Here is a 24,381-nt window from a genome sequence, read left to right as displayed (position 1 = left end):
TTATTCTTCGTTTTTTTTTTGTAGCGCACTTTTAATCAGTACTGCAGGGTTAGGGTTCTGTCTAGCTGCATAAAAAACGCCAACTAAAGAGACGATACATAGAGCAGTATGCTGAGTTTTGTGATTCATTTTTGGCATGCTCAGATCTGAATTTACAAATTGGCCATTAAGATTAGAAAAGTTCATTTTGACAGCCATCAATGTCATGCAAAATCAAGGCAAACGCTTTCTGCCTAACATTACTTGTCCACCTTCCTCCTAACATTTAGTCCTACGTTTTCTCCACAAAAAGATCAAACCTTTCCATCCGTTTGTTTCGGGCTATGTGTTTCTTTCTTTCCACAACTGTGAAACTCTGTAGCTCCTCCAGAGTGACAGTGAGCCTCTTGGCTAAACTTTATAGTTTTGTTTTTATTATTATTATTATTATTATTATTATTATTATTATAATGCAGTATTTTAAAAATGTATCCGTTTCCTTCCAGAAACTGAATTAAAATTATATTTCCAGATGTGGAAAAGTTTAATGGATGTGAATACTTTTGCAGGCTACAACAGAGAGAAGCAAATGAAACAACGAGACGGCAGCCAAATGCCCGTGAAGTGAATGGCGAGCAGGACGCTGACTGCCGTAATCAGCTTTGATTGGCAGCGTGGTCAGGGGTTCTAATCTGTCTTGGCCCTGCATTTGCATTTCTTAATTAAATGCCAAAACAATATGATCTTTAACTATCAACAACTCCCCCCAGGTTCCCGGGAAGAGAAAAGCAGCGGCAGGCAGCTGCTAAAGCGAGGCGGACAGCCGAGGCGCCGCGCGTCCGTTCATTCAAAGAGTCAGAGGCGAGGTAATCCTCCAGTCTGGAAGTTTAACAAGGAAGACGTGGCGATCAATGGAAGAGCAGAAATCTTTTTTTTTTTTGTTGTTGTTGTTATTGTTCTCCCTCCTTTTCTTCGGGAAAAGGGGATAGGAAATGATTTGAGCTGAAACAAAATGACGATAAATGCTATGGAGGCAAAGGAAAGTTTATCAATGATTAATGAAAACCATAAACCAACACTGCATGGGGAAAAAAAAGGAGTCCAAAAACAAAGTGGTGAGTTAATTGACATGATGAAGTGTGATTGCGCCTAAAAATTCCCGCAAAAACATCCGTTTCCTGAAGTAAAATGCCTTCATTCCCTTCACTATGATCTCACTTTTTCTGGGTCACCCCCGCCGCCCCCCCCCCAAAAAAAAACAAAAAAACAAAACGGCTAATAACATCACACATTACACCTGATCCATTGCCACGCATTAGTACCATGCTTTACATTCAGATTAGGGACATATCAAAGTGTGAAAAGTTTTGGGGGGGATGAAAAAAATTTAACAACAAAAAAAAAAAAAAGGCAAGGCCGGGTTATGTGTATGTATGGCTCTGGCCTTAATGAGGTTGTTGCTGGGAGTTTCTTTGTGTTTGCTGCTCTTTAGTCAAGCCGAGGGATGGCCTGGTGATCAGTCAGTCCTGAAAGCACACACAGGGCCGATTTGTCACCGGTGGCTGGCACTGGCAGCACGCGGCTCCTACAGCCGCATGATTTGTGAAACCTGGGGTTGTATTTAGTAGTCCCATTTAAAAGCATATTGGAGAACCGCTCCAGTCGTACGCGCATGTGTGTGTGCGCGCGCGCGTTGTAAAGCGAGACGCTTGGTCAAAGCCCAACATGTTTGCTGCACTTGGGAGAAGCGGGTTTTCAGATGTGTGTTGGTGGTTGGGGTGTGCGTGTGTGTGTTGGGGGGAGGAGGGGGGATGTTCAGGGCTTGTGAAACATGAGCCTCTCCTCTCATTAAAGGAGATGCTGTGTTTAAAGCAAAGCTTGTTGGCTCCTGCTGTAATATGTTTGCGAACATCAGCGGGAGCAAATAAACACATTTGCTCTGCTCAACTTTGGAGGAACAAAAATAAAAAAGAAATAAGTAAATAAAAAAGAAATCTGCCTGCAACCAGACCGAATGACACCAGTTTACACACACACACACGCCCCCACACACCCAAAAAAATAAAATAAATGTAAAAATCGCACAGAGAGAAACTAACGGCTCTCTTCCGACGTGTATGCTTTAGCGGAGTACGTCCCGGAGAACGTGCACCTGCAGAAACTTCAGGAAAAAAAAAAAAAAAGGTTGAAAATCCCACAATTTACTCTATTCCCCGGCTGCGTGTTAAACAGCTTAACACGTTTATTTGAACATGGCAAAGCTGTGAGGAGGTCTATCACGGGAATGGAGGGAGCTGAGCACAACATATGGTCAACATGCAGGGGGTACGGCGTACCGCCGGAACAGCCATACTCCTCAACTACTGGGTATTTATAGCCTTGTGGTAACCTACATAAACTTCCAATTAGGATTATTTGTACAGCTGGCTAAATAATCTCTCTCACCTTATGCTGAGAGGAAAGTTGATGCAGATGATTGTTTTTTCCCCCCTTTCTTTTATAATAAAAAATCCCACATTATTAACGCATTTTCATGTTACTTTTGGACCGCCGATATTCAGACACGAAGCAATAAGTGCACACAGACATGCATAATGTCAAGTGTTTCACTTCGTAGCTTAATCAGTTCAATTCTGTTGTTGGCAGTTTTAAATAGATTAAAATAATGACGAGGAGGAGGATTATTTTTGCACCGTTCAGAGTTCTTTGAGAACAGGAATTTGCTGATAAAGACTCCCAGCTCAAAACTTCATTTAAATCAGTGCCGTGTAAAAGCACGACGACACAGTCGGCGAATATCATGAGCTTAAAGTAAAAGCTAGCCGCTTCACAAGACTCCTGACATATTTTGAGGAAACCTCGGAATTCCTGTTTTCTTGTTTTCACAATTGAAGCAGATTTCACAGATCTCAAACTGTGTATTTAATATAATTTCATCAGTTCACATGTGACTAGCCCGTGGGTTGAATGTTTAACCTACGGATTAGTCATTAGCACATTTAGAACCATATACACAAGTTTGATTGACAGCAATAAGACCCTCCTCCTGGCTCTGATTGTTGTTTTTGATCGGGAAGGGTTTCTTCAGACGTTAATAATGGCACTAGGAGGAGGTAGAGGAGCTCAAACTTTTCCCAGATTGTCCATGTTACAGTCATTGACATGGTGATGATTTTAACAAATATGTACGAAACATATTTCCCAGACATTATCATTACTTGAGTTTCTTCAGAGACTCAGTTTCAGTTCATTTAACAAAGCTCGGATCAGGACCCAAATCGATACCTGTGATCAAATCGGGACATCTCTGGATTAAAGGAACACTATTTTCTGACGTTCATAAACCCGTTGGTTCCATTTCTCTCTCACGCTGGGTTGGCTTTTAAATTCACCTGAGACAAATACAATCTAGGCAGGCTATAATACAGATAATCTGTAGTTCACACCAGTGTTGTATAAAGTACTGAAATCTCAGAGTCAAGTAAAAGTACAAGTACCTCTCCAAAATACGACTTTGGTAAAAGTCGAAGTCACTGACTGAAATGTTACTTGAGTAAAAGTCTTAAAGTATCTGAAACGTCTTGTACTTAAGTATGGAAATTACTGTAAAAATGGATGTACTCAAGTAATGTAATGAAAAGTACAAGTAAAAAGTAAAACAAGGCAAGTGTGAATGACATTTCTTATATTTTGGTAAACTTGTCAAATAAACTTAAAATAATGTACCCAACCAAGTGCAGGCAAAATGAAACCTGCTAATAAATTGTTCCAGTTTTAAAGAGTAGCGCATGTTAATGGTTTGTGGTTTTGAACTTGCATGCCTTTCCTATATTCGTTAAATTTAGTCTAAATTGCTATCGCTATGGCTTCTGTCCCCCATTGAACTAGGGTGACCAGACGTCCTCTTTTTCCCGGACATGTCCTACTTTTCAGACCTAAAAAGATGTCCGGGGGGAATTTAAAAATTGTCCGGGATTTTGGTCAACTGCCTCAAACACATTACATAGCTTACAGTGCATTATAGGGCACGGCGCTGCGTGTCACGTAATCCCTGAGCCGCGTCAGTGCGGGCAGCACTCTTCTGTGTTCGTCCCTCCCTCCCACCCGCTGTACGGTGTTCTGATTTCTGATTTCCCCAACAATGGGAGAAGCGAAACAGGTGTATCCTATTGGAGGTGATGAACAAGCCCAGGCAAGCAGGCTACGGACTTTGTTCGGTAGCCTACTTGCTAATCAGTAGGTGGGGTCAAAACACTTTGTTTCTCTCTCTCGCTTTTTTGTAACGAGTAACTAAACCACACATTGAAAATGTATCGGAGTAAAAGTACGCAATTAAGTTCGGAAATGTAGTGAAGTAAAAGTGAAAGTCATCAAAAATTTTCATACTCGAGGAAAGTATGAAGTACTCCAAAATATACTTAAGTAAAGTAGTGAAGTATTTTTACTTCGTTACTATACAACACTGGTTCACACTTCATAGAGAGGCGCTCGCGGAACAAATCCTGGCTTTTGATGATTTGTTTCCATCTCAAATTGACAAAACGGCCTACACTTTGGCAGTTGCTGCGGATACAGTTCCTCCTGAGACATTTCTGCAAGTTCTGCTTATGCATGTAAAAGCTTGTCTATTCGCCACCGCCGTCATCTGAGTGAAAGGCTTCTGAAGGAAGGAAGCTAACCAAGAAGTGTTTTAGCCACACGAAAACCGACTCTTGTCACTCACCCACAAATGTCACATTTGTACTCTCGCATCCCGAGATGCCTCTTCACGTGGTTCCGGGCGTCTCCCAGCTGAGCAGTGGCAAAGTTGCAGATCTTACACATGAAGGGCTTAGATCCTGCAAAGCAAATCAGAAGCAACAATAAGAAAAAAAAAAAAAAAGAACGAAAGATTTTTTTTTTAAAAAGACATATGTCTCTAATTCAGCACCAATAAAAACTAGAGTCCCACTTCAAGTGCCAAGCAGCTTTTCTTTCACTCTCTATCTATCCTTGTCACTCTCCTTCATCTCCTACCGACTCTTTCTTTGCCTGTGGATGTGTAAATTGGATTCCAAAGGTCAGGGCGAATACGTAAATCAATTCTGGGTGCACTCGCTACCTCCCATTCCATCATTAAAGCACTAATCACTCTGGCGGGCTTCTCAGGGAGGTTTCCTCCTAATTATTGTCATTAATAAGTCCGGAGGGCGGGGTAGCGTTTGAGAGAGTGGCAAAGCTTCTCTTCGCCATCCATCATTTAACCGCAGAGCAGTGAGGGCAGATGCCTGCACTATCTGTGTGATGCATGAACAGCCACCAGCTCAACTTAAAGGGAGCATTCTACAAAAAAAAAAGTCACCTTCTGTGAATTCGAGGGGATACATTTGGATGTCTGATGTCAAGAAATTAGTCCGGTACGTTCCAAAAACATCTCCTTCAGTTAGAGTCTGCAGGGAAGTGTTTATCATTTATATGCAGTTGTGCTTGTAAGTTTGCGTAGCCCGGAAGAGTTTTAACTTTTCTGCTTTTCTACCAACATGACTCTGATCAAAAGCGTATCGTGAAAGAGAAGGCCCCTCCAGAACCTTCAGTTTCTCCTGCTGTAACCAATCGAAGGTCGAGAGCAAATCATTTTCCAGTAACCATCTTTGTTGTTAATTTTGACTCACTTCCCTGTAGTTTCTTGGGTCTCAAATGCTCCACCTCCATGTTTCACAGTAGGAATGTAGCATTGTTAATCATAGACCTTGTTGATTCATCTCAAACTGAAGCAATCATGGCCGTAAAGTTCAGTCTTATTCCTCAATAAATTCTGAGGCTTGTCTTGTCACGTTGGTGTGTAGAAACAGCTGTTTCCTGGTGACTCGACCTTCCAGCGCAGTCTTTCTACATGTGCATCTTAAAGTGGCTTGGAGTGGAGAGCCCTGTATGACATTTGAAGTTAATTTGTGGGGGATTTCTTTTCATCCTAAACAATTGATATTGCAGTTGTGGCTGAAACTTTAGTTGCTCCACCCGGCTGATGTTTAGTTTCAGAAGAATCCCCCATTTTCCTCTTCTTAATAAGAGGTTGAGCACCTCTGATTGACATTTTCAATCTCTTGGAAATAATTTTATATCTTTTTCAATCATTAAATAGTCATGCTACCGTCTCTGAATTTCTCATATTTCTTAAACGGAGACCAAATCATTGGAAACAGGACATAACCTTTAGATTTAGGCATTTTTATGATTGTCACTACAATCTTACATACACTGAACTACAAAAATAAATAAACCGACATGAAACTACTGAAGAACAAGTGTATGAAATTGAAGTGGGGAGGGGCAAAATGGCGACGTGTGTGTATGAATTGGTGACGGGACGAATTGGCCCAGAGGTGACAAAAACTTCAGCCTGATTTAAACTTCCTAGTCGTCTTTACCGCATATAATGTGTGAAGCTTTCCATATTTTCATATAAAAACAATTCAACAATTTGTGAAATGAACTAATCCCTCCTGCAACAAAGCTCTGGGTGACGCCCAGAACTGTGTGAAGACCTTGGTTGTGCACGCCGGCAGGGACAATAAAGCTCTGTGTCGGAGGCTGGCACCACGCGCACAGCAGATGAACAAAACAAATCTTACATTATGACGAGAAAATTAAAAAAAACACCAAAGGTTGTTGTAAAGAAATTTAGCGACGAGATATCTCTGCTGTTTTCATATTTCGGAGGATTTTTCTAATAACAAGGATGCAAGAACTATGTTGATATTCCGTTGAAGAACACTTTCTGTCCGGTTTTCTGCACACAATGCAGAAACCAGCTCAGTATCGCCCTCTAGCAGTCTATAGTGGATAAATGTAGAACTTTTAAGTGAAATACTGAACTAAAAATAATCTGTAAATGGGTGGATGCCTGTCTATAGGTATCTTCCAACACCATAGGGTATTCTTATTCTATTATATGCATCAAAATGAAAACCTATACATAAGAGCTATGCCATTTGTATAGCTACAAATAGCCCTAATTACCATTTATTTAAGGTTAATTACACACACACAGTGAATAATTGAATGAATAAAACCCCGGTAAACAAGTCATGGTTTCTTCCACTTAATTTCTGTGTAAATCTTTGTTCATCATTTTATTCTTTTTGTGATTTATGTATTATTGTATGTTTTAATAAAGCCGTGTCAATGGAGAATGTCTGTCTCAGCACCATTTTTCTTACACTATAATAAGGTAAAACATGGTATGTTCTCACTGGATGTCCGTTATGCAAATCCACTAATGACCGTTGTATGCAATGGAGTGAAATGTAAATATTTGAAAACTGAGGAAATACACCATATCTCAAGATTGGTATATTTAGAAAAAATAAAACGCCTAAATCCAATATTATTATAATTTATTTTGTACCTACTCTTCATAGAGCCTCCCCAAAAAACATAAATTAAGCATATGCGTACGACGAAGTCAAATGTAGAATTTGTTAGCAGGCTGAGCCGAATTTAGGCTGGCATGACACAGTGCGACACTTCACTCTAAGTGGCAGCCGGGTATGATATCCACGCATGCATCTTTGAGCAAACCCTCACCCTCTGCCAGCGAATATCCCAAGACGTTCTACAATATTTATTCCAGGGGCAGCTGCTGATTTGATTAAGCACTTTGTGTAGATTACTAATTCGTTCATACACGGTTCACTTGCTGTGAGCTGGAAGTACGACACATCGAATTTTACGCCAGTAACGAAGATTGAAAGGCAAGCTTGTGCTAACAAGGTCCATAAACACAAGGGACAAGAGAAAGAGGGTGTGTGGAGGGGGGAAAGCGGTGGAGGGGGGGCGGTGCACATGGCCAGCCTCTTCATTTCACATATCTCTGCAGTACACCACACATATTTACATAGGCATAAACACAGGAGCTAATAAAGACAGGGAAAAACTTATTACAGCCCCAATTGTAGCTGCAGACTTCACACCCAAACGCCGAGAAATCACAAGCAACAATACTGCCGTCGACACCTAATAAAAAACAAAACGACAGTCGCACAGGGTCACACCACACCCACCATCACACCTACATGTAGTTTCAGAGCCCCGCCTCACAGCCGAGCTTTATGTTCCCAAAACACATTGGCCACTGAGAAAACATAAAGAGACAATCGTCCTTTCTTCCCTTCTCACTCACACACTTTCAGACACATCCAACCTAAAGTTGAGAAGAGAGAGAGAGAGAGGCGTGTGGGGAGATGATTTGTCCAGATGGCTGGCTGAGCATGAAACATGGCAGAGTAGAAAGAGAGAGAGAGGGATGTACCGTCGCCTCCACCCCCCACAACCCTCTTCAAACATCTTATCACATTAATACTCCACCACTCTACTTAAACAGCCTCCCTGAAACTGAAATTGACCATCAATGCGGTGTCATGTTAAATTAATATTGCCATCCACACAGGGGCAATGTGGCTGCTTCACATCCCAGATGAGACAGAGAATGACTAATTCATTTCCTGAGAGGAGAGAGAAACCTCATGCAATGTTTCACCTCACATATCGTGATGTCTTAAGCTTTTTTTTTTTTTTTTTTTCCTACATGCCACACACTTTCTGCCGTAGCCTTCAGCTTTCAGGTTTGGAGGAAAATAAGAATAAAAACATGTCAATTTCACATGAATAAATGACTTTGTGCTCATGTTTGTTCCATTTCTCTTTGACACATGAGATTGCAAGATACCCGCATAAAGTTTATTTCAATCTCTTTTCCTTCCTTTCCATTATTTCAGCTTACAAATATCTTTTTTTTTCTTCCCCCACATAGAAATGAGTGGATCTGAATTTTGGCTCCAAGTCAGAAATATATTAAACATGATTCTTTATTGAAACGTTTCACCTGTCAGCACCAGAGTGTGAAAAGTGCACCCAGAGAAGCACTTCTGCCTGCGTGTCGCCACATAGTTCCGTGGCATCTGTGAAAGGTTTCTGTACACAAAGCCAAGAAATTGTACTTCTTTTTTTTTTTTTTTAAACGTGGCAGCATTTTTGTACAAAAAAAACAACAAAAAAACGCATGAAGTATGTTAATACTGCACTTCCACAACTGACAAACATGACAATGGAAATTAAATAATGATGCAATGGAGCCTGAAATATTTTGACATGTGGAGGACTGTACGAGTAAACTGCAAAGCCGTCCTCCACTTCCCTTTATGCAACCTGGTAGCATGTTTTAACACATTCCCCCTGCTGCTGAATGTTCCCTTTATATATATATAAGACATATATATATATAAAAAGAAAATATATATATACATATATATTTTTTTTTTAATATAAAAATATATATATATATTTTTTTTTCATCCAGCTTTCAGGCTTTGGTTTTACAAAAATTCTAAATAAACTGTGGCACATGACAGTAACTTTGACTAATAAACTACTATAACATGTATTATTTATACATGTAATATATTTAGATATATTTAGATGGTAATAATATAGGCTTTGTACGGTTCTGATTACAACAACTGAGTGTAAAAGAGGCACACCGTTTTTTTTGTGTTGCGTCACAGAAATTTTGCAATAAATTTGTCAAAACAAAAGGAAGAGACTAATGGACCTCAACGACTCTAGTTCATTGTTGGGTACAATTTGCCTATGGCTGCAGGTCCCAAGCTCTTCCACAGAGTTCAAATATTATATGCAAATATAAAACGCGATAAAGTCCAAAAATCCTTCTGTTCACAAAAAGGAACAGGTTTTGTGTCAACATGGATGAACATGTGTTGGTTCAAACAAAAGCATCTTTCAATGCGTAAGCTGAAACTGACTGTTGTGCTGCTATAGTATAGTAGTAAAGGAAATTTAAGTGAGCTCTCTTTGAACTAACTGCTTTCTTACACAAACTTGAGGACAGAAGGCCAACATAGAAGAAGCTTGGCAGAGGGTATAGACATGACAAGGGGGGGGAAGAAAAGCTTTTAAGGTTGTTGTCTCCTGGAATGATCTAAAGACTGCAAAATGGTTGTAATTTTTCTTTTTTTTAGACCTTTTGCCCCGTTTCAGTTTCTTGCCCGAGACAGTTCTCTAAAGAGCCAAGCTGACTCGTGGTTCCTTCTCGAGTTCCTGTGTGAGATTTGATCTGAAGTTTCTGAGTGACTCTTCGTCTACAGATTGCCATTTTGTCCCTTTTACTTTTTTGAGGCCCTTTTCATTTCCTTCCTATGAATAACCCATTTGTTCGTGTCCATGTGCCTGTGAGTACTAGTTTACCTTTCTTTGCTGACAAGGATTTTCATGTATTATAACAGTCATGAAACGCTCAGATTTGGTGTATTATTTAATTGAATTGTATGTTAATATTAAAAGATATATTTCTTCCATTCATTTTGGCTCCAGTCCTGATCTGATACAACTCTTTACAAAAATAACAGATCAGGATGCCTGATTTACCAAAAAACAAATTCAAGTTTTGGTTTTAGAGTGGCTCAGCCAAAGTCTAGAACTAAATTTAACATAACATCTGGGTTACTTGACAAGAAACGTCCCCACAGTCTGATACATTAGGAGAACTTTTGCAAGGATGCTGGTAGGCTCCTACTAAAAATGCTGGAAACAAACAATTAGCTTAAGTTTGTGACTGAGTTATTATGACTATGTATCTTTTTCAATTTTTTTATTTTTTGGTTGGGTTTCTTTTCAGTTAAGTTGCACAGCAGATGAGTAAAATTCTAAACTTTGCAGAAAAAGTTGGGAAAATGTTGTTTGGATGACTTTGTCTTTGTTGTAACAATGCTTCATGGCAGTAAGTATACTGTTGGAAAGCCTGCTTATCTTCCTCTTAAATGGTGCCACATTTATTAGGCCATTTTTGATTTCGGTTTGATTGGATCGTTGACGTTTCAAGAAACATGGCATGTTTTCAATCTAACAGTTCATTTATGGAGCAATAACAGAGGCACCTACTCCTCGTGCTGGTCACCAGCTTGGTCACACACTGCTGTGGGACACCGTCCTAATCTTCGAATAGCATTTGTTGCTTTTCAGCCAAAATAGTCATGTTGGTCACTTTGTCAAAAACATCTAGGGAGTGTTAGCTGTAGGTGTTGTTGCAACAAAGGGGGAAAAAAATAAAAGCCAAACAAAAGTTCCCTTACTTTATGGGCAAAGTACATGTGATTTTTTTTTAAACACAAAAAGCTGACATATTAATAGGAGTGTATATACTTTCAAGAGCCACTTTTAAAAAAATATCCATACAAAGAAATTGCCATTGTATTGGGTGGTTGTTTTTTTTATTAGCAATTCTAAATAGCAACCCAAATCCCACCCTGTGTGTTAACTCCCATGCCTTGCATGTGTGCACATTGCTTGAAGCCTCGGTCTGAGGTCAGACAGCTCGCTTTGGTGAAAAAGTGACCAATTTAGCTCGAAATGCTAATTCCAGCTCATTGGCAATACGCAAGCCATGTGTACGGGTTTCCTTAAAGGGACAAATTGACAAATCTGTGTGCAGCCTCCCACCACCGTTCCCTGATTTCACTGATTAATCAAGTGAATAAAAACTAGGTCTTAATTAAAAGGATCTGGACGTGCTCCCTGCTCAGAAACTGGCAGAACCCCACCGCGGCCCCCGCGAACACACTCTCAGAATGAATGGCCACACGTGGAAAGGTAAATAATTCACTGTAATGAGGGAATTTAGCAATAATAGCAACTGACATATGCTGTCAAAACGAGGAGAAATAAGGCTCGTCTTCGAAACGGAAAGCGCACATAAAAGTGGGGATTTAATCACCTAAGCAAGTCCACAGCTCTGTTGGATAAAAACAAAACAAACTGTTTATTTGAAACTTTAATGTGCCCTTGACTGGATGCCATCTTTTGGGACCTCAGTGTCACTACTTTCATTTTCTTAAGTAACACTAAGTAAGTGACGTCAAAACTCAAGAATTATGACACCGGGTAAAATTATGAATATGTGTAGGGTAACCATTAATATGAAAAGTGTAGAAGCTAAGCATTAATCATTGGGATTTAACCTCCAGTTTTCACAGCTTTAAGCCATTTGAGTTCAGCAGGAAGAAATCGGACTTTGGCACACGAGGAACCGTGATGTAGGATCTGTAAAATTAGATAAATTGTATTAATCTAGGACTATGGCATCATTTCCTCCAACACCATCTTAAATTTAAGAACATTGCACTGGAATAAAATGCGTGGATGCCCCTTGAATTCCTGGGCTGAATCAACACAAAATCAGTCTATAATTGTGAGACATAAGGCAAATATAATTTGATTTCCAAGTCTTGCCACAGATTCTAAATTGAATTTGGATCTGGACCCACAAATTCTTAAATACATTTTGTTTGACGATCCTCTCAAGGCTGAAGTTATCCAAGTTGGTGGTGCACCTTTTCCTACCTAAAATACTTTTCTTCCGCTCAGCTTCCTATTAATATATTTGGATCCAGCATGCTGAACAACCAGCAATAATCTTTTATGGCGTACCCTCTTTGTGGAGGGTGTGCATGACAGTCTTCTGGACATCTGTCCAGTTTATTGACTTAAAGACCACTGAGAGGGTCAAAAAACCTTTGACGGTGTTTTGAGTTAATTAGCTGACTAGGGTGTGACAACATGAGTTTCCAATATATTATTTATACACAATATTCTAATTTTCAAGGGGAGTTTTCATTATCTGTACGGCATAAGCATCAAAACTACAAAACATAACAGGGTGATTTTTCGCCCTCGATGTTTATATAATTCATGAGTTTCACCCTCTGAAAGAAGCAACAAAAAATATTGACCTTTTTCACGATAATCCTGTGTTTTTTACTTTAGGTAGGCAGTTATACATAAGGTCAAATCAACAGTCAAGACAAACTTGGATAAATAGTCATCAGGTTAGCTGGTCAGCTAAAATACCCACTCAGGCCATCCACTGTCTCCAAGTGGAAACCTTCCTTACTTTATCTGACTCTAAAAGGAAGCTTCACACGCCCACAAAGACACATGTACACACACACAGTAAACACAGAGCACGGACTTCAATTAAAGTCCCATTAAAGTTTAGCCTGAAAGGGGGGATGGACTATGGGAGGAAGAGAGGGGCGTTTATTGATGGCGCCCTCACATCTCGTTCCTGCATTAAGTTGATTTTAAAAGCAATTAATACACACGGTCAGGGAAAAGTAATGGAGCGCCCCGTGTTCTTAACCTGCCGGACGTCTCCCAGCCGAAACCCTGACCAATGCAGCCCTGCTTTGCATTATAAATGACAAGATAAATCCTAATGGATTGAGGATAATCAGGTAGCCATGAAGGCTGACATACACACACGCACGCTAGCCAGGCATACAACCCCTCTCTCTCTCACACACACACATATATATATGCGCAAACATGGACATACAGACACCAGGGAAATTAAAGGCTTTGAATATGTCTGCATTGATTATTTTAAATTATTAGCCCACCTCTCTTTGGACCTCCAATGCTTTTAGCCTAAGCTTTAACACATTTACAGAGACTTATTGACTATAATTACAACTGAGTCTTGGTAATGGACACATCAATTATGAGTCGCACATGTCTCTGACCAAGCGTTGCTCAGGAAATCCCAATCTGGGGTCCATTAGCGTCTCTCCTGTTGGTTTGAAGCTCAATCAGTCTTTACCTTCACCTCTACAAAAAGAAGAACTACTACCTGGCTGAAGTAGATAGTGGCCTTAACAATAGCCTAAGCGGCCACTGAAGGAGTCTGTTTCGTCCTATTTCATGCTGTTGCATCTAAAAAACAAAGGCCTAATCGCTAGACACTCACTAAAGGCAATTATTGTTTTGACATATTCAGGAAAACGTGTTACATTTAAGTGCTCACCAGACTTCCAAAGAGCAGTGTATGTAATCTGTATCAGTTACAAGAGGTTTTAATAATGTATGCAGCTGCAAAGTAGTGAATTTGTAATAATGCATATGTAATGATGTTTTCAAATCAAGCAGCTAAACTATGTGGTACTACTAATAATGATATGCATGTTTTCACAACATGTTCAAAGTAGGAGAGCGAGTTGAAGATTCAGTGAGTGAGTGTGCAAAGGCGAGCTCACATACCGGTGTGTGTGCGAATGTGTGCCAGGAAGGCCATGGAGTTGCTGCTCTTGCACACCTTGCCACAGTATTTGCATACACTGCCCTGGTTCTCCTCGCGCTCGCGGTTGATCTGCTCCGTGTCCTCCAGCACATACTTGTTGACCTCCCGCAGGAGCTCCTCGTGTTTCTCCTTGATGTGGACAAACAGGTCCTGCTCCGTCTCGAAGCGGTCGGTGCATTTCACGCACTTGAAGCTCGCGCCCCCCTCGGGCAGCTCCTCCACGCTGTTCTGCTCGTTGCGGAGATGGGCGGCGCTGGAGAGGTGCTGGTGCAGGTTGCTCTCGGTGTAGAAGGACTTGCCGCACACCAGGCAGTGGAAGTGCCTCTCTTTGGACGGGTGCTTCATTGAGATGTGGACGTTGAGGCCGCTGAGGCCGTCCGCCATGAAGCCGCAGTCCTCGCAGCGTATGCGAGAGCTGCTGCCTTTGGCTTCATCCCTAACCTTCACCTCCTTGGGTTTGAGCTTTCTCACATATGTGGAGCTGGGGGACATGATGCTAGATATTGGCCCTCCAGTCAAAGATATGACAGGGGCCTCTCCTTCCAGTGCCATACTCTCTGCCAATGTTACCTCCTGCTCTGCAAGGGCCTTGAAGGAAACAATACTGGCATCAAACGGGGGAGCTTTGGACATTTGCATATCAACAACCGATACATCTTCCTTTGAAGTCTCCTCTCCTGCTTGTGTACACTCTAAATTCTGATTCTCTTCATGTGCAGACTCATCTAATGGAAGCTGAAGTTCGGCTGAAGCCTGCTGCACAGTCATCTCAGCTGTCTGGTTGGTTGACTGTGGTTCATTGTCAGTCGATGATGTATTAGTTGTCACTTGCATTTCATCTTCACCTCCAGTTCCACCAACCACAACACGAACAATCTCTGTAGTGACAGACGGCGCAGCTGGATCTTGCATTTCCACACACGGGCTGTCAATGTAACAAGATCCCGACCAATCTGAGGGGTTTGGATGTTCACAGCCAGTGCTGGAGTTCTGCCCAGGAGGCTCATTGATCTCTGTCCCTTTTAAAGGATGTTCTGAAGCTCTTTGTTCTTTGCTCTTTTGATGTTCCAGGTATTTCTGACTCTTTTGCTTATGCTTCTCTGTGCTAGCATGACGATACATTTCCCTACTAGTAACGGCATAGTAGCTGCATGCTAGACAAATGTACTCAAAATCTTTGGTGTGCTTTCTCTTGACATGGAGATGGAGGGATGGGATTGACTGGGCAACAAAATCACAAAGACTGCAAGCATTAACAGAGTCATACTTGCTTTGTTGCTGGCTTGTGTCAGACTCAGTTTGGTCTTCATCTTTGCGTTCTCCAAGAAGTTCCCCATCCTGTTCTTGCTTTGCGTCAGTAGGCTGTGTGGCAGTAGCTGGTGCGCTGGTTGGCTCAAGCAACGGCGCACTGGAGTCGGCCCTCGCAGGGCTCTTACTTGAACTCTCCTGTGCTCTTTTCACATGTTTCTTAGTAAAACAGTGACGATCCATATCTCCCTTGGTAACACAGCTGTAGTTGCACAAAGTGCAGCTGTAACCATAATCTTTGCTGTGTTTGCGGCGAACATGAACGCTGAGATTAGTGGCATTGGACACAACCAAGCCACAGTATCCACAAGTAGTAGAAGACCCTTGTTTTGGTCTTCCTCTTTTCTTTCTTGGAGGTTCAAGCTCTTCATCTTCTTCCTCAGTCAACACAGACTCGGCTGCCTCTGACAGCTCATCAGTTTTCTGTTGTTCTTCGGTCAAAGTAGTCCCATCATCTCCAGGAACCACCTGATCGAGGTGACCCCCAACTGCATCATCTCCCACACAGTCTCTGCTAACCTTCTCAACGCACTGTTCAAATGAAGAAGCTTCTGAGCTTTTCTTTACTTTCTGTTGCTCCAAATGGCCATCCGACGACAGGTGAGAACTCATCCACTCTGAAGTCGCTGCAAAGAAGTTGCAAACTTTGCAGCGGAACCACTCTAGGGTGGGGTGTTTATCGCGAGCGTGCCTTTCCAGCACTGCAGTGCTACCCACCCTAAAATCACAGATTGGACATTTCAGCTGGAACCTGCTGAGAACACGCTTTGGTGCCACTTTTGATGGTGAAGCCTTTTCAGTGCTGCAGCTCTCCGCGGCTTCCTCCGATTCGCCCACGTTCTCCTCCACCTCAACTAAATAGACACAGAGAGATATCCTTCTTTTTAGTCTTTCTCAACAAGTACAGAGAAACATCATGGTCATCACTATCCAATATTAATATTTAATTCACTTAAAAATGTAATTCACCTGTATGGTTGCGGATGTAAATATTTTCATGGATGAAATGTCAACTGTGAACAGGAGATAAGGGAATACTCACAAGTTAAAGGGACATCTTTGGCATGGTATCTCTGAATGTGGACATCAAGAGGAGCCTTGTCCCTAAATTCATGTCCACAGTAGTTGCAGGAATAAATGATCTTTGGTTTTGGGGTTCGCTTGCTGACCCTTCTCTCCTGAGCCGTGTTAGTCTCTTCTTGGTCTAAATCTGGACTCTGGTTTTGTTCACCATCGTCTTCCTCGGTTTTTATGGTGGCTTGCTCTTGGACTCCACTAGCATTAAGATTATTTACCTTTTCTTCATGAGGTCGAGGATTTTTTCCAATGACTTTCCCATGTTTTCTTGTATAATGAGTTTTCAGTGATCTCGGGTACATGGTTGAGAACCCACAAACTTTGCAAACGTTCTCCCCGCCCTCGCGTCCACCGTCTGGCAATGGCCTCTCGGCACGTTCTTCCTCTGCCTCATCGAGTTCACCAGTGCTACCAGGGGAGACCCCTGTGGTTTTCTCCATCTCCATATCGTCTGCCTGCACCCTCACAAAGTCGTTTTCAGCTGATTTGCTCTCAGCATCCCCCTCTCCTAATTCCAGGTTTTTTTCCATATCATTTCCTGTTATAGTTTCGCACAAATGTGAAATCCAGGGGTATCATCAAAACCGCATCAAAATCCTGAGGGCGAAAAAAAAAAGAAATACAACATATTTATATGCGGCATGTCCAAGTGTCTAGAATATATTACTGCATAACAGCTAATACCAACTCCAAGATTGGATGTAGCTCTCAGAATGAATTTGTATGTAGGTCATAATGTCCTATGACAATTGACCCTCTCATTTCAGAAATGACACGTCTTTCTTTTAATAAGATCAATGTGAAACTTTTTTTCCATATTTCAGAATTACCATGAATTACATATTAATTTCCTATAAAAAAAACATTACTTTCATTTAAATATCCTATTTTTGACTACTGTTTTGCATGCACAATTTTGAAGAAAAACTCACATTCCTTTTGGCATTTTTATTTAAAAATCTAATCTTTGTGGCCCATGACTACTGTCATCTTCACAATTTTGGCCTGCATGGCAAAATGTTTGGACACCACGGCCCAAGATTATGTCAAGAGGTAAATCCAGTTCAACTCCGTCTGGTTAAACATGAGTAAATGTCGCCATCTAGTGTTAATAGACACGAGCTGTTACTAAAAGCATGGTAACATAACAGGTAGTTTCTAAGGATTAAAGGGTTTCATTACATCGCTATCATTATTATCTGAGTGACATCTAAGTAACAAATGCACTTGTTTTATCTTTTTTCAACTTTATCTCACATTAAAACATTTAGGTAAAGTTTGGTTTGTTGGAGTAAATATAATTGGTAAATTTGATTGAAGAATATTCAACATCACGTTATTTTAAAATAAAATAAAAAAAAGATTTACAGACCATAATAATTAAAAGCAAACATACAATCTTAATGATTGTTGTTACTTATGAAAAGATATTTAAAGGCAGGTTTTTATTTGGCTCTTAATTGAGTTATATTAATGATATAAATATTGTAAATTCAATGATATCGTATTTTATAACCAGTTTATTTTAGGGGGGTGTAGGAGACGCTGAGGGAATTTATCCTCTGAAATGTTTGTTTTTAATTCCTATATAGTCAGACTGGATGGGTGGATTAAGAGTAGCCATGAAAATCAGTTTGCAAATCTTGATCCCAGTTTGGATCTATGTCTGTACTTTGACTAAGCCATCCTAGACACATGTGTTTTGATCTAGCTCTGGCTGGATGGTTAGTGTCGTTCTCCTGCTGAGATGTGAGCCTCTGCCACAGTCTCAGCCAGGTTTTCAAGCAGGTTTTTCTTACACAACTAGCTACATTGACCTTCCCATCAGACTTCTTAAGATTCTCCCAACAGAGCTGTGAATTTCTGCAGCTACCTACAGAGTTATCTTCTCAGATTAATGCACACCTTACCTGGCCTGTCAGTTAAATAAATAGTCAGTGGTTTTGTCTCAGTAGGTTTGAAGTTATGCCATACTCTTTCCATTTTCGCAAACATGACATGTTTTATAACTTCTCTGCCGTGCTCCTTGGTCTCCATGATGCTGTCTGTTCACCAGTTGTCTCTAACAAAACTCCGAGATTCATACTAAGATTAAATTACACTGAAGTGGACTATGTTTACTTATTAGTTGACTGGTTGCAGAGGCAGTGGAGCAGTGGGTAGCACTTTTGCCTTGCAGCAAGAAGGTCTTATGTTCGATTCCCGGGCCGGGAACAGAGCTATGGGATCTGTAGCGGGATTTGAACGACATGACTCTGTGGCTCAGTGAGGAGGCTGTTTCCCTACAGCCTGCCAGCTGGGAACGCAAAGGTGAGGGTGTTTTTTGTAGGCAGGGCTGGTGAGGGTACTCTGGCTTCCTCCCACAGTTCAAAAAATGTGACTGTTAATTGGTCTTTCTAAATTCTGGTGAGTGTGTGTACATGGCTGTTTGTCCTGTCTGTCTGTCCTGCTACTGGTGACCTGTCCAAGGGTGAACCCTGCCTCTCGCCCAAAACGTTCACTGGAGCTAGACACCACCAGAAAATGGATGGTTGCAGTGGGTTTTAATCAGAAGTAAATAGGGCTGAACATAAATCAGCCAAGTGCTACTTTGTGTTAGCATTTTCCATCCAATTCTTTCACCTTAAAGTTTTTGGTGGTGAATATTTAGGGAACTGTAACTGCACAGTTCAAATAGCACTTCAATGTATGTATGTATCCTACTAAGGTTAATGTGTAATTGTTCACTTTTGTATGTATTTTCAAACCTTGGCAAAGCTTTCATTATTTTGTCCACAATTTAGGTTCTGTATCCATGTCAAAATACATCAGATATAGACAGAAAACACAATTTTCTCTAACTGTTGCATGCTATTTTAACAAGCCAAAGACTGGGGATTTACCATTTATCTACTTATTTTTTAATTTCATTTCCTAATTTAACTTCTATATTTCCACTTTCTAAAGTGACCATCCAGCTGTTTTCTTTCCTAATTGCTAACATTACACAAATGGCTGACAATGTTTGTGCTGCTGTCTTTACACATTTTCTCAACATGCAGTTGCGCTACTCTACTGACAGCAAAATGGTGGGCTTACAAAAAGACTGGCCACAAATGTACATCTGATCAACTCACAGTGACAATATAAATTGCTACATTTCAAATGAGTCCATTTGTGCTTATGAGTTAAACTAATGCAACGTTTTTGTATCCACAAATATAAGAAAAACCTGTAAAACATAGCTTAAACATTTCAAGAAAGGTGAAAACTATAAACCACAGGGGCATTATTTTATTTTGACAATGAAACATCAGCTCCATCCACTGTGCGTGTGGAATGAAAGTGGAGGCAACAAATCTTCAACAAAATCTTATAAAACTCCTAGTTAAAGTACATTTTCTGACGCCTGTCTGGATAATATTTGAGAAGACCAAATGTCCAAACAGACAGTGAAAGGTGTAGTTTTACAACGATAACTGCTATGAGAGGAGATGCAGATATAGATGCATGCAACATCTTACGTCCTTCATATTTTACAAAACTACTTAAAAGCACAGCCAAGTTGTTCATTTTGGCGGCTGACTACATTAAGTTTGACTTTTTGCTTCCTAACTAGCCCGGCAACATTAACTGAAAGTCGTGTTAAAGTTAGCCACAGATGATTATAAAGCACGCTAAAACGGCTACACCAGAGAAAAACTATTTAAAAAACATTCCGCAAGGTGAGCCACTTTTGGAAAAACCCATATATTTGAGGGTTCAATAGTTTATGTCCCCGTGTCAGAGTAAAATTATGTAGCATTGCTGAAGCTGGAGTCTGCTGCTAACTTGCTAACTAGCAACACGTTCCTCTACTGTACTTTCACAGACTCACAGCGCGTCCAATGAAATGCCTTCCTCGGCTACGTCAGCCAATCATAGCGGGGTTAAGGCGGGTCTAACAAGCTCGAACGTTTGGAAAACGACGGCAGCACAGAGGCCCAAAAAGGAGGCTAACGTCGACCTCTGAATTAGTCACCCATATAGTCTGAACAGCACGTTAAAACACCGTATATACATAAAGGTCGCCAATTTAAACGCAGCTTGAGTAAAAATATGGACTCGATTTCATAAATCAAGCGGACTTACCCCTTGTTAGGTGAGTGTTTCCAGGGTGCGCGCTTTTTTGCTGCTAGACACAAATGGCGTACCGTAGCGTGAGCGTTGCGTCACAGAATTACTGGCGGCCTTGTTGTCCCCGGGTTTTTTTTCTACATCAGCTGGTAGACCACATGATGCATTTTAGTACCGTGGGAATATTGAATAAAGATGCCCTTTAAAACCTCTTAAAACAATTTACCGTAAAAAGGACTTTGCATTTTGCCTTTTAAATACATTGATAGTGAATAACTGATGGATAATAAAAGCTGAAAACGTATTGGAAAAGAAAGGAAAAATATGAACTCATTACTCATTTTGAATTTGCCAATTTTTCAACGATAAAATAAAGCATAAAACCAGGCGGTCTATATAAAATAAAGATGCATCAACATTTTAAATATCTGTCTAACTTAATCCCTGGATTAAGTTAGACAAATATCACTGTTACTGACATCTCTGTTTTACCTCCAAATAAAAAGGGTGATTGGACATTCCCCGTTTATACCTGTATACCTTTGATTAATTTATTTTGTGTATATAAGTTGCTGCCGTAAAACAAATCCACAGGTTCGCCTCCAAAGCCATGACATCATCACCTGGGCTTTTCCAAATTGCTCAAAGGCATAGTAATGCCAGTACATGTAAACTTTGGAATTTGAAGAAAAATAATTAGCTCACTCATGATTTTGAGGTTAAACAAATGATCATTTTGGTAATCCTGAATCATCTAAAAACAGAGAATGTTTAGTCTGAATTACAGTCAACAAATGAAAGACAGGTTTTTATGTCTTCTTATGCAGTGTATGTGATTCTAGTTGTCTATAAAAATAGTTTTACGTTTGCTAAAGAGATGTTTCTAACTGGTTGTAAGATTTTGAAACAAGAGAGTAAAAAAAGAAATAAAAATAAGACTTCTTCTTCTTCTTCTTGGTATTTATTGGCGGTTGGCAACAAACTTACAGTAGCATTACCGCCACTTACCAGTATGGAGTGTGGTTCGAGATGGTCTAAAAATAATACTTTCCATTGCTTAACACTCTAAATTTTAGTTTGTGTGCTATACAGAAACACTGTGTGTGTGAAATAGAAACCCACTTACTGCATGCGTAGTTTACATTTTTTTTTTCTTTTCTTCAAATGGTCAAGCCTTGACGAATCACCACTTCCATGTGACACCCAGCATTAGCTTTATGGAAACACTTAAGATGGATTAATTTGTGAGCATTAATTGATTAAGCAGTCTGACGAGTCAGGAGGTGATAAATGATACCGACCCCAAATGAACACACAATTTGTTTTTTTCTTTGCAGTAATTCGCTTTAATTCATCACAGTCAAATTTATATTATATGGATGGTTTGAAACACAACTGGCCTCCTGCCTCGTTTTTCATTTTTCACCAGGATTTATCATAAATTTTTCTCCATTAGTTAACTTTTAAAAGAGACAGACTTTGGTGGGTGTTCTTCTGTACCGTTAAAATTTGAATATGAATCGCTTGAATTTTGATATATATCTTTGTTTATCTTATTCAACTTAAATCCCACAGGGAAACAGAAAATAAAAACTAGATATTTATGTTTCTAAATACATTTCAAATTGGTTCCATGTGACTACTTTAATCCTGCAAAAACTTTGTTTTTCAGCCATTCAAAATAGGTTAATTTGCTTCCACCAGTCAATATTCAGGAGGTCAGATAATAAAAAGAAATTCAACATTTTCACTCTAACAGCTGCAGGCTTAAAACAATCTGACTTGGATCATTTTAGTACCACAATTACATACAGAAGGGAAGATCTTGAGAGATACATTTGAATCTGTAGAGGACTGTTGCCTCCTTAGTGGGTCGCCAGATACACTGCTACATGCCACAGCCCTATTGGTTGATTATAAGTAGTTGGGTTGACCGAGCATAGTAGGTTAGGCTTTTAGAGAAAAAAATATGTGTTGAAATAACTTACATCTAGTGTTTAGGATACCAAAACGGGAACTGTTAACAATAACTCATAACCTGAAATACTAAACAAGTAAAACTCAGCTACAATGACGCTACAATGACCAAACATTTGCTTAAAACTTCACAAACATCTGTCCAAACAACATAAAAACTACCATTTGGGCTAAATAAATAAGGCTGAAACTTTTTGTCTTTTATAGTTAAATCATATCTAAACCTCACCACAGTTCAAGGTAAAACTATTTCCTTTGTTTCAGTATTTTTTTAACACAACTAATCATGTGTCAAATGAATGAATGTTTGTCCACTTGTTTAAGCTTAATAGGTATTTTCACAGTGCAGGGTAGAACTGCACACAGTAGGAAAAGCACAGGTGGTACTAATAATGTTGCAGCTCCATAATAGGGTTTCAGGAAGCCATAATAGTGAGTCAGGGTGCGTAACACCAGGACACTAAAACATGTCTGACTAAAAGGGGTCAAAGGTTGAAATCTTATGCGACATTTAAAAACTCTGGACTGCCGTTTGTCCGATTTTAGTTTCCTGGGGTAGGATGAAATTACACATTAATCATCCATATTACGCTATTAACTTACGACAAGTAACCTGAAACCAGGCAGTTCTAAACAGGCAGATAAACTGAAAGCACATGTGTAGGTCTGAAGGGCCTTCATCAGTCAGACTAATCTTAACTTTGAATCAAACCACACAAGTTCGTCATGTTTATAACGTCATAATGTCACTTGGCTACTGCAGCAGCCGAGTGACAACATGGCGTTGCCAAATTCACTGTCATGTCTTTGTGCAACGACAATAAAGAAACTAAGTCTCTTCCTCGTGTCGATAACATCATAAATGCTGCGAGAGTGCTGCTTGAGAGTTAATATGCTATCATCATCAGTTTGAGTGAATTTGGGAAAAATGTTTTGCATAATAAAAGTTTTATGATCAGATCGGACAAAGACTGAGCTGTTTGGCGTCAATGACAGCAGCTACTTTTGGAGCATTTGAGATGGAATATTGAAGGCTACATTTAAATGATCTACATTTCGCATCGGCTTAAACGTGGACATGGGAATATGATCCAAAACTCAAGTCTTAATTTTTAAATGAATGCAAATGTTAACATTATGCTGGAAGGGCCCTGACTTCAAACTGACCGACTGAGGTTTCGGTCTACACAAACAAATCAATCACCTAAAATAAGCTCAATTATTCCTGATAAGAAGAGAGGCCAAATATCCAGTCTTATCTGTGCAGATGCCTACAAAAAGCATGTGGTTTTTCTCCAACCTGCTAGCAGAAATAGATTTAAACAGTTTTGGTGCTTTATATTTAAAACTGCATAAATAATTTTGACCTTGTTTGGAGTAGAGAAAATTCCCAATGAATTTGTCTTGGTTAATTTAATTAGGAATGTTTTGTGAAAATATTCAATCCTAGAAAAAAATTTGTTCAAATTCCCAACATGGCGTTTTAAAGTTAAGTTCAGACCACCAGAGGGCGCAATGGGACCACTTTCTAACACGCTGGCTGTCTTGAGACCACAGCTGTTCACTGTGTGTATCTGTTGCTATGGGAAACTGCCTCTAAATACGTTTTTTTTTTGTTTTTTTTTTAAATGATCTGCTGAGAGGCTAATTGTCGCAGAGCAAATGCTGTTACTGCGATTTGGGGAATAAAACTGCAGTAAGGAGAGCTGTAGCTGCCTATCAAACAAGCAAAGTGAGAAGATGTTTGTCCAAATCTGAGAGCGACAACCAAAGAACCCAAAAGAAGAAACCTGGTTAGCATAGAGAGTCTCTGTGGA

General features: G+C 40.0%; 1 protein-coding gene across 1 annotated transcript in view; it reads right to left on the bottom strand.

Annotated features, from left to right (window-relative positions):
• The window catches only part of znf407 (zinc finger protein 407), a 199,643-nt gene extending 178,941 nt beyond the window's left edge, over positions 1 to 20,702 (bottom strand). Inside the window, exons 1-4 of the mRNA XM_032558852.1 lie at positions 20,603 to 20,702; positions 16,458 to 17,089; positions 14,068 to 16,269; positions 4,703 to 4,817 (exon numbers count right to left, since the gene is read on the bottom strand). Of these exons, the coding sequence (XP_032414743.1) occupies positions 4,703 to 4,817; positions 14,068 to 16,269; positions 16,458 to 17,022 (2,882 nt within the window). The 5' untranslated portion in view covers positions 17,023 to 17,089; positions 20,603 to 20,702. The remainder of the gene's footprint in view (positions 1 to 4,702; positions 4,818 to 14,067; positions 16,270 to 16,457; positions 17,090 to 20,602) is intronic.
• Between the last annotated feature and the right edge of the window lie 3,679 nt (positions 20,703 to 24,381).

The sequence above is a fragment of the Xiphophorus hellerii genome, chromosome 3, assembly GCF_003331165.1.
Source record: "Xiphophorus hellerii strain 12219 chromosome 3, Xiphophorus_hellerii-4.1, whole genome shotgun sequence".
Classification (NCBI taxonomy): domain Eukaryota; kingdom Metazoa; phylum Chordata; class Actinopteri; order Cyprinodontiformes; family Poeciliidae; genus Xiphophorus; species Xiphophorus hellerii.
Note: the sequence above shows the minus strand (reverse complement) of the source record. Positions and strands in the feature narration are given on the sequence as shown.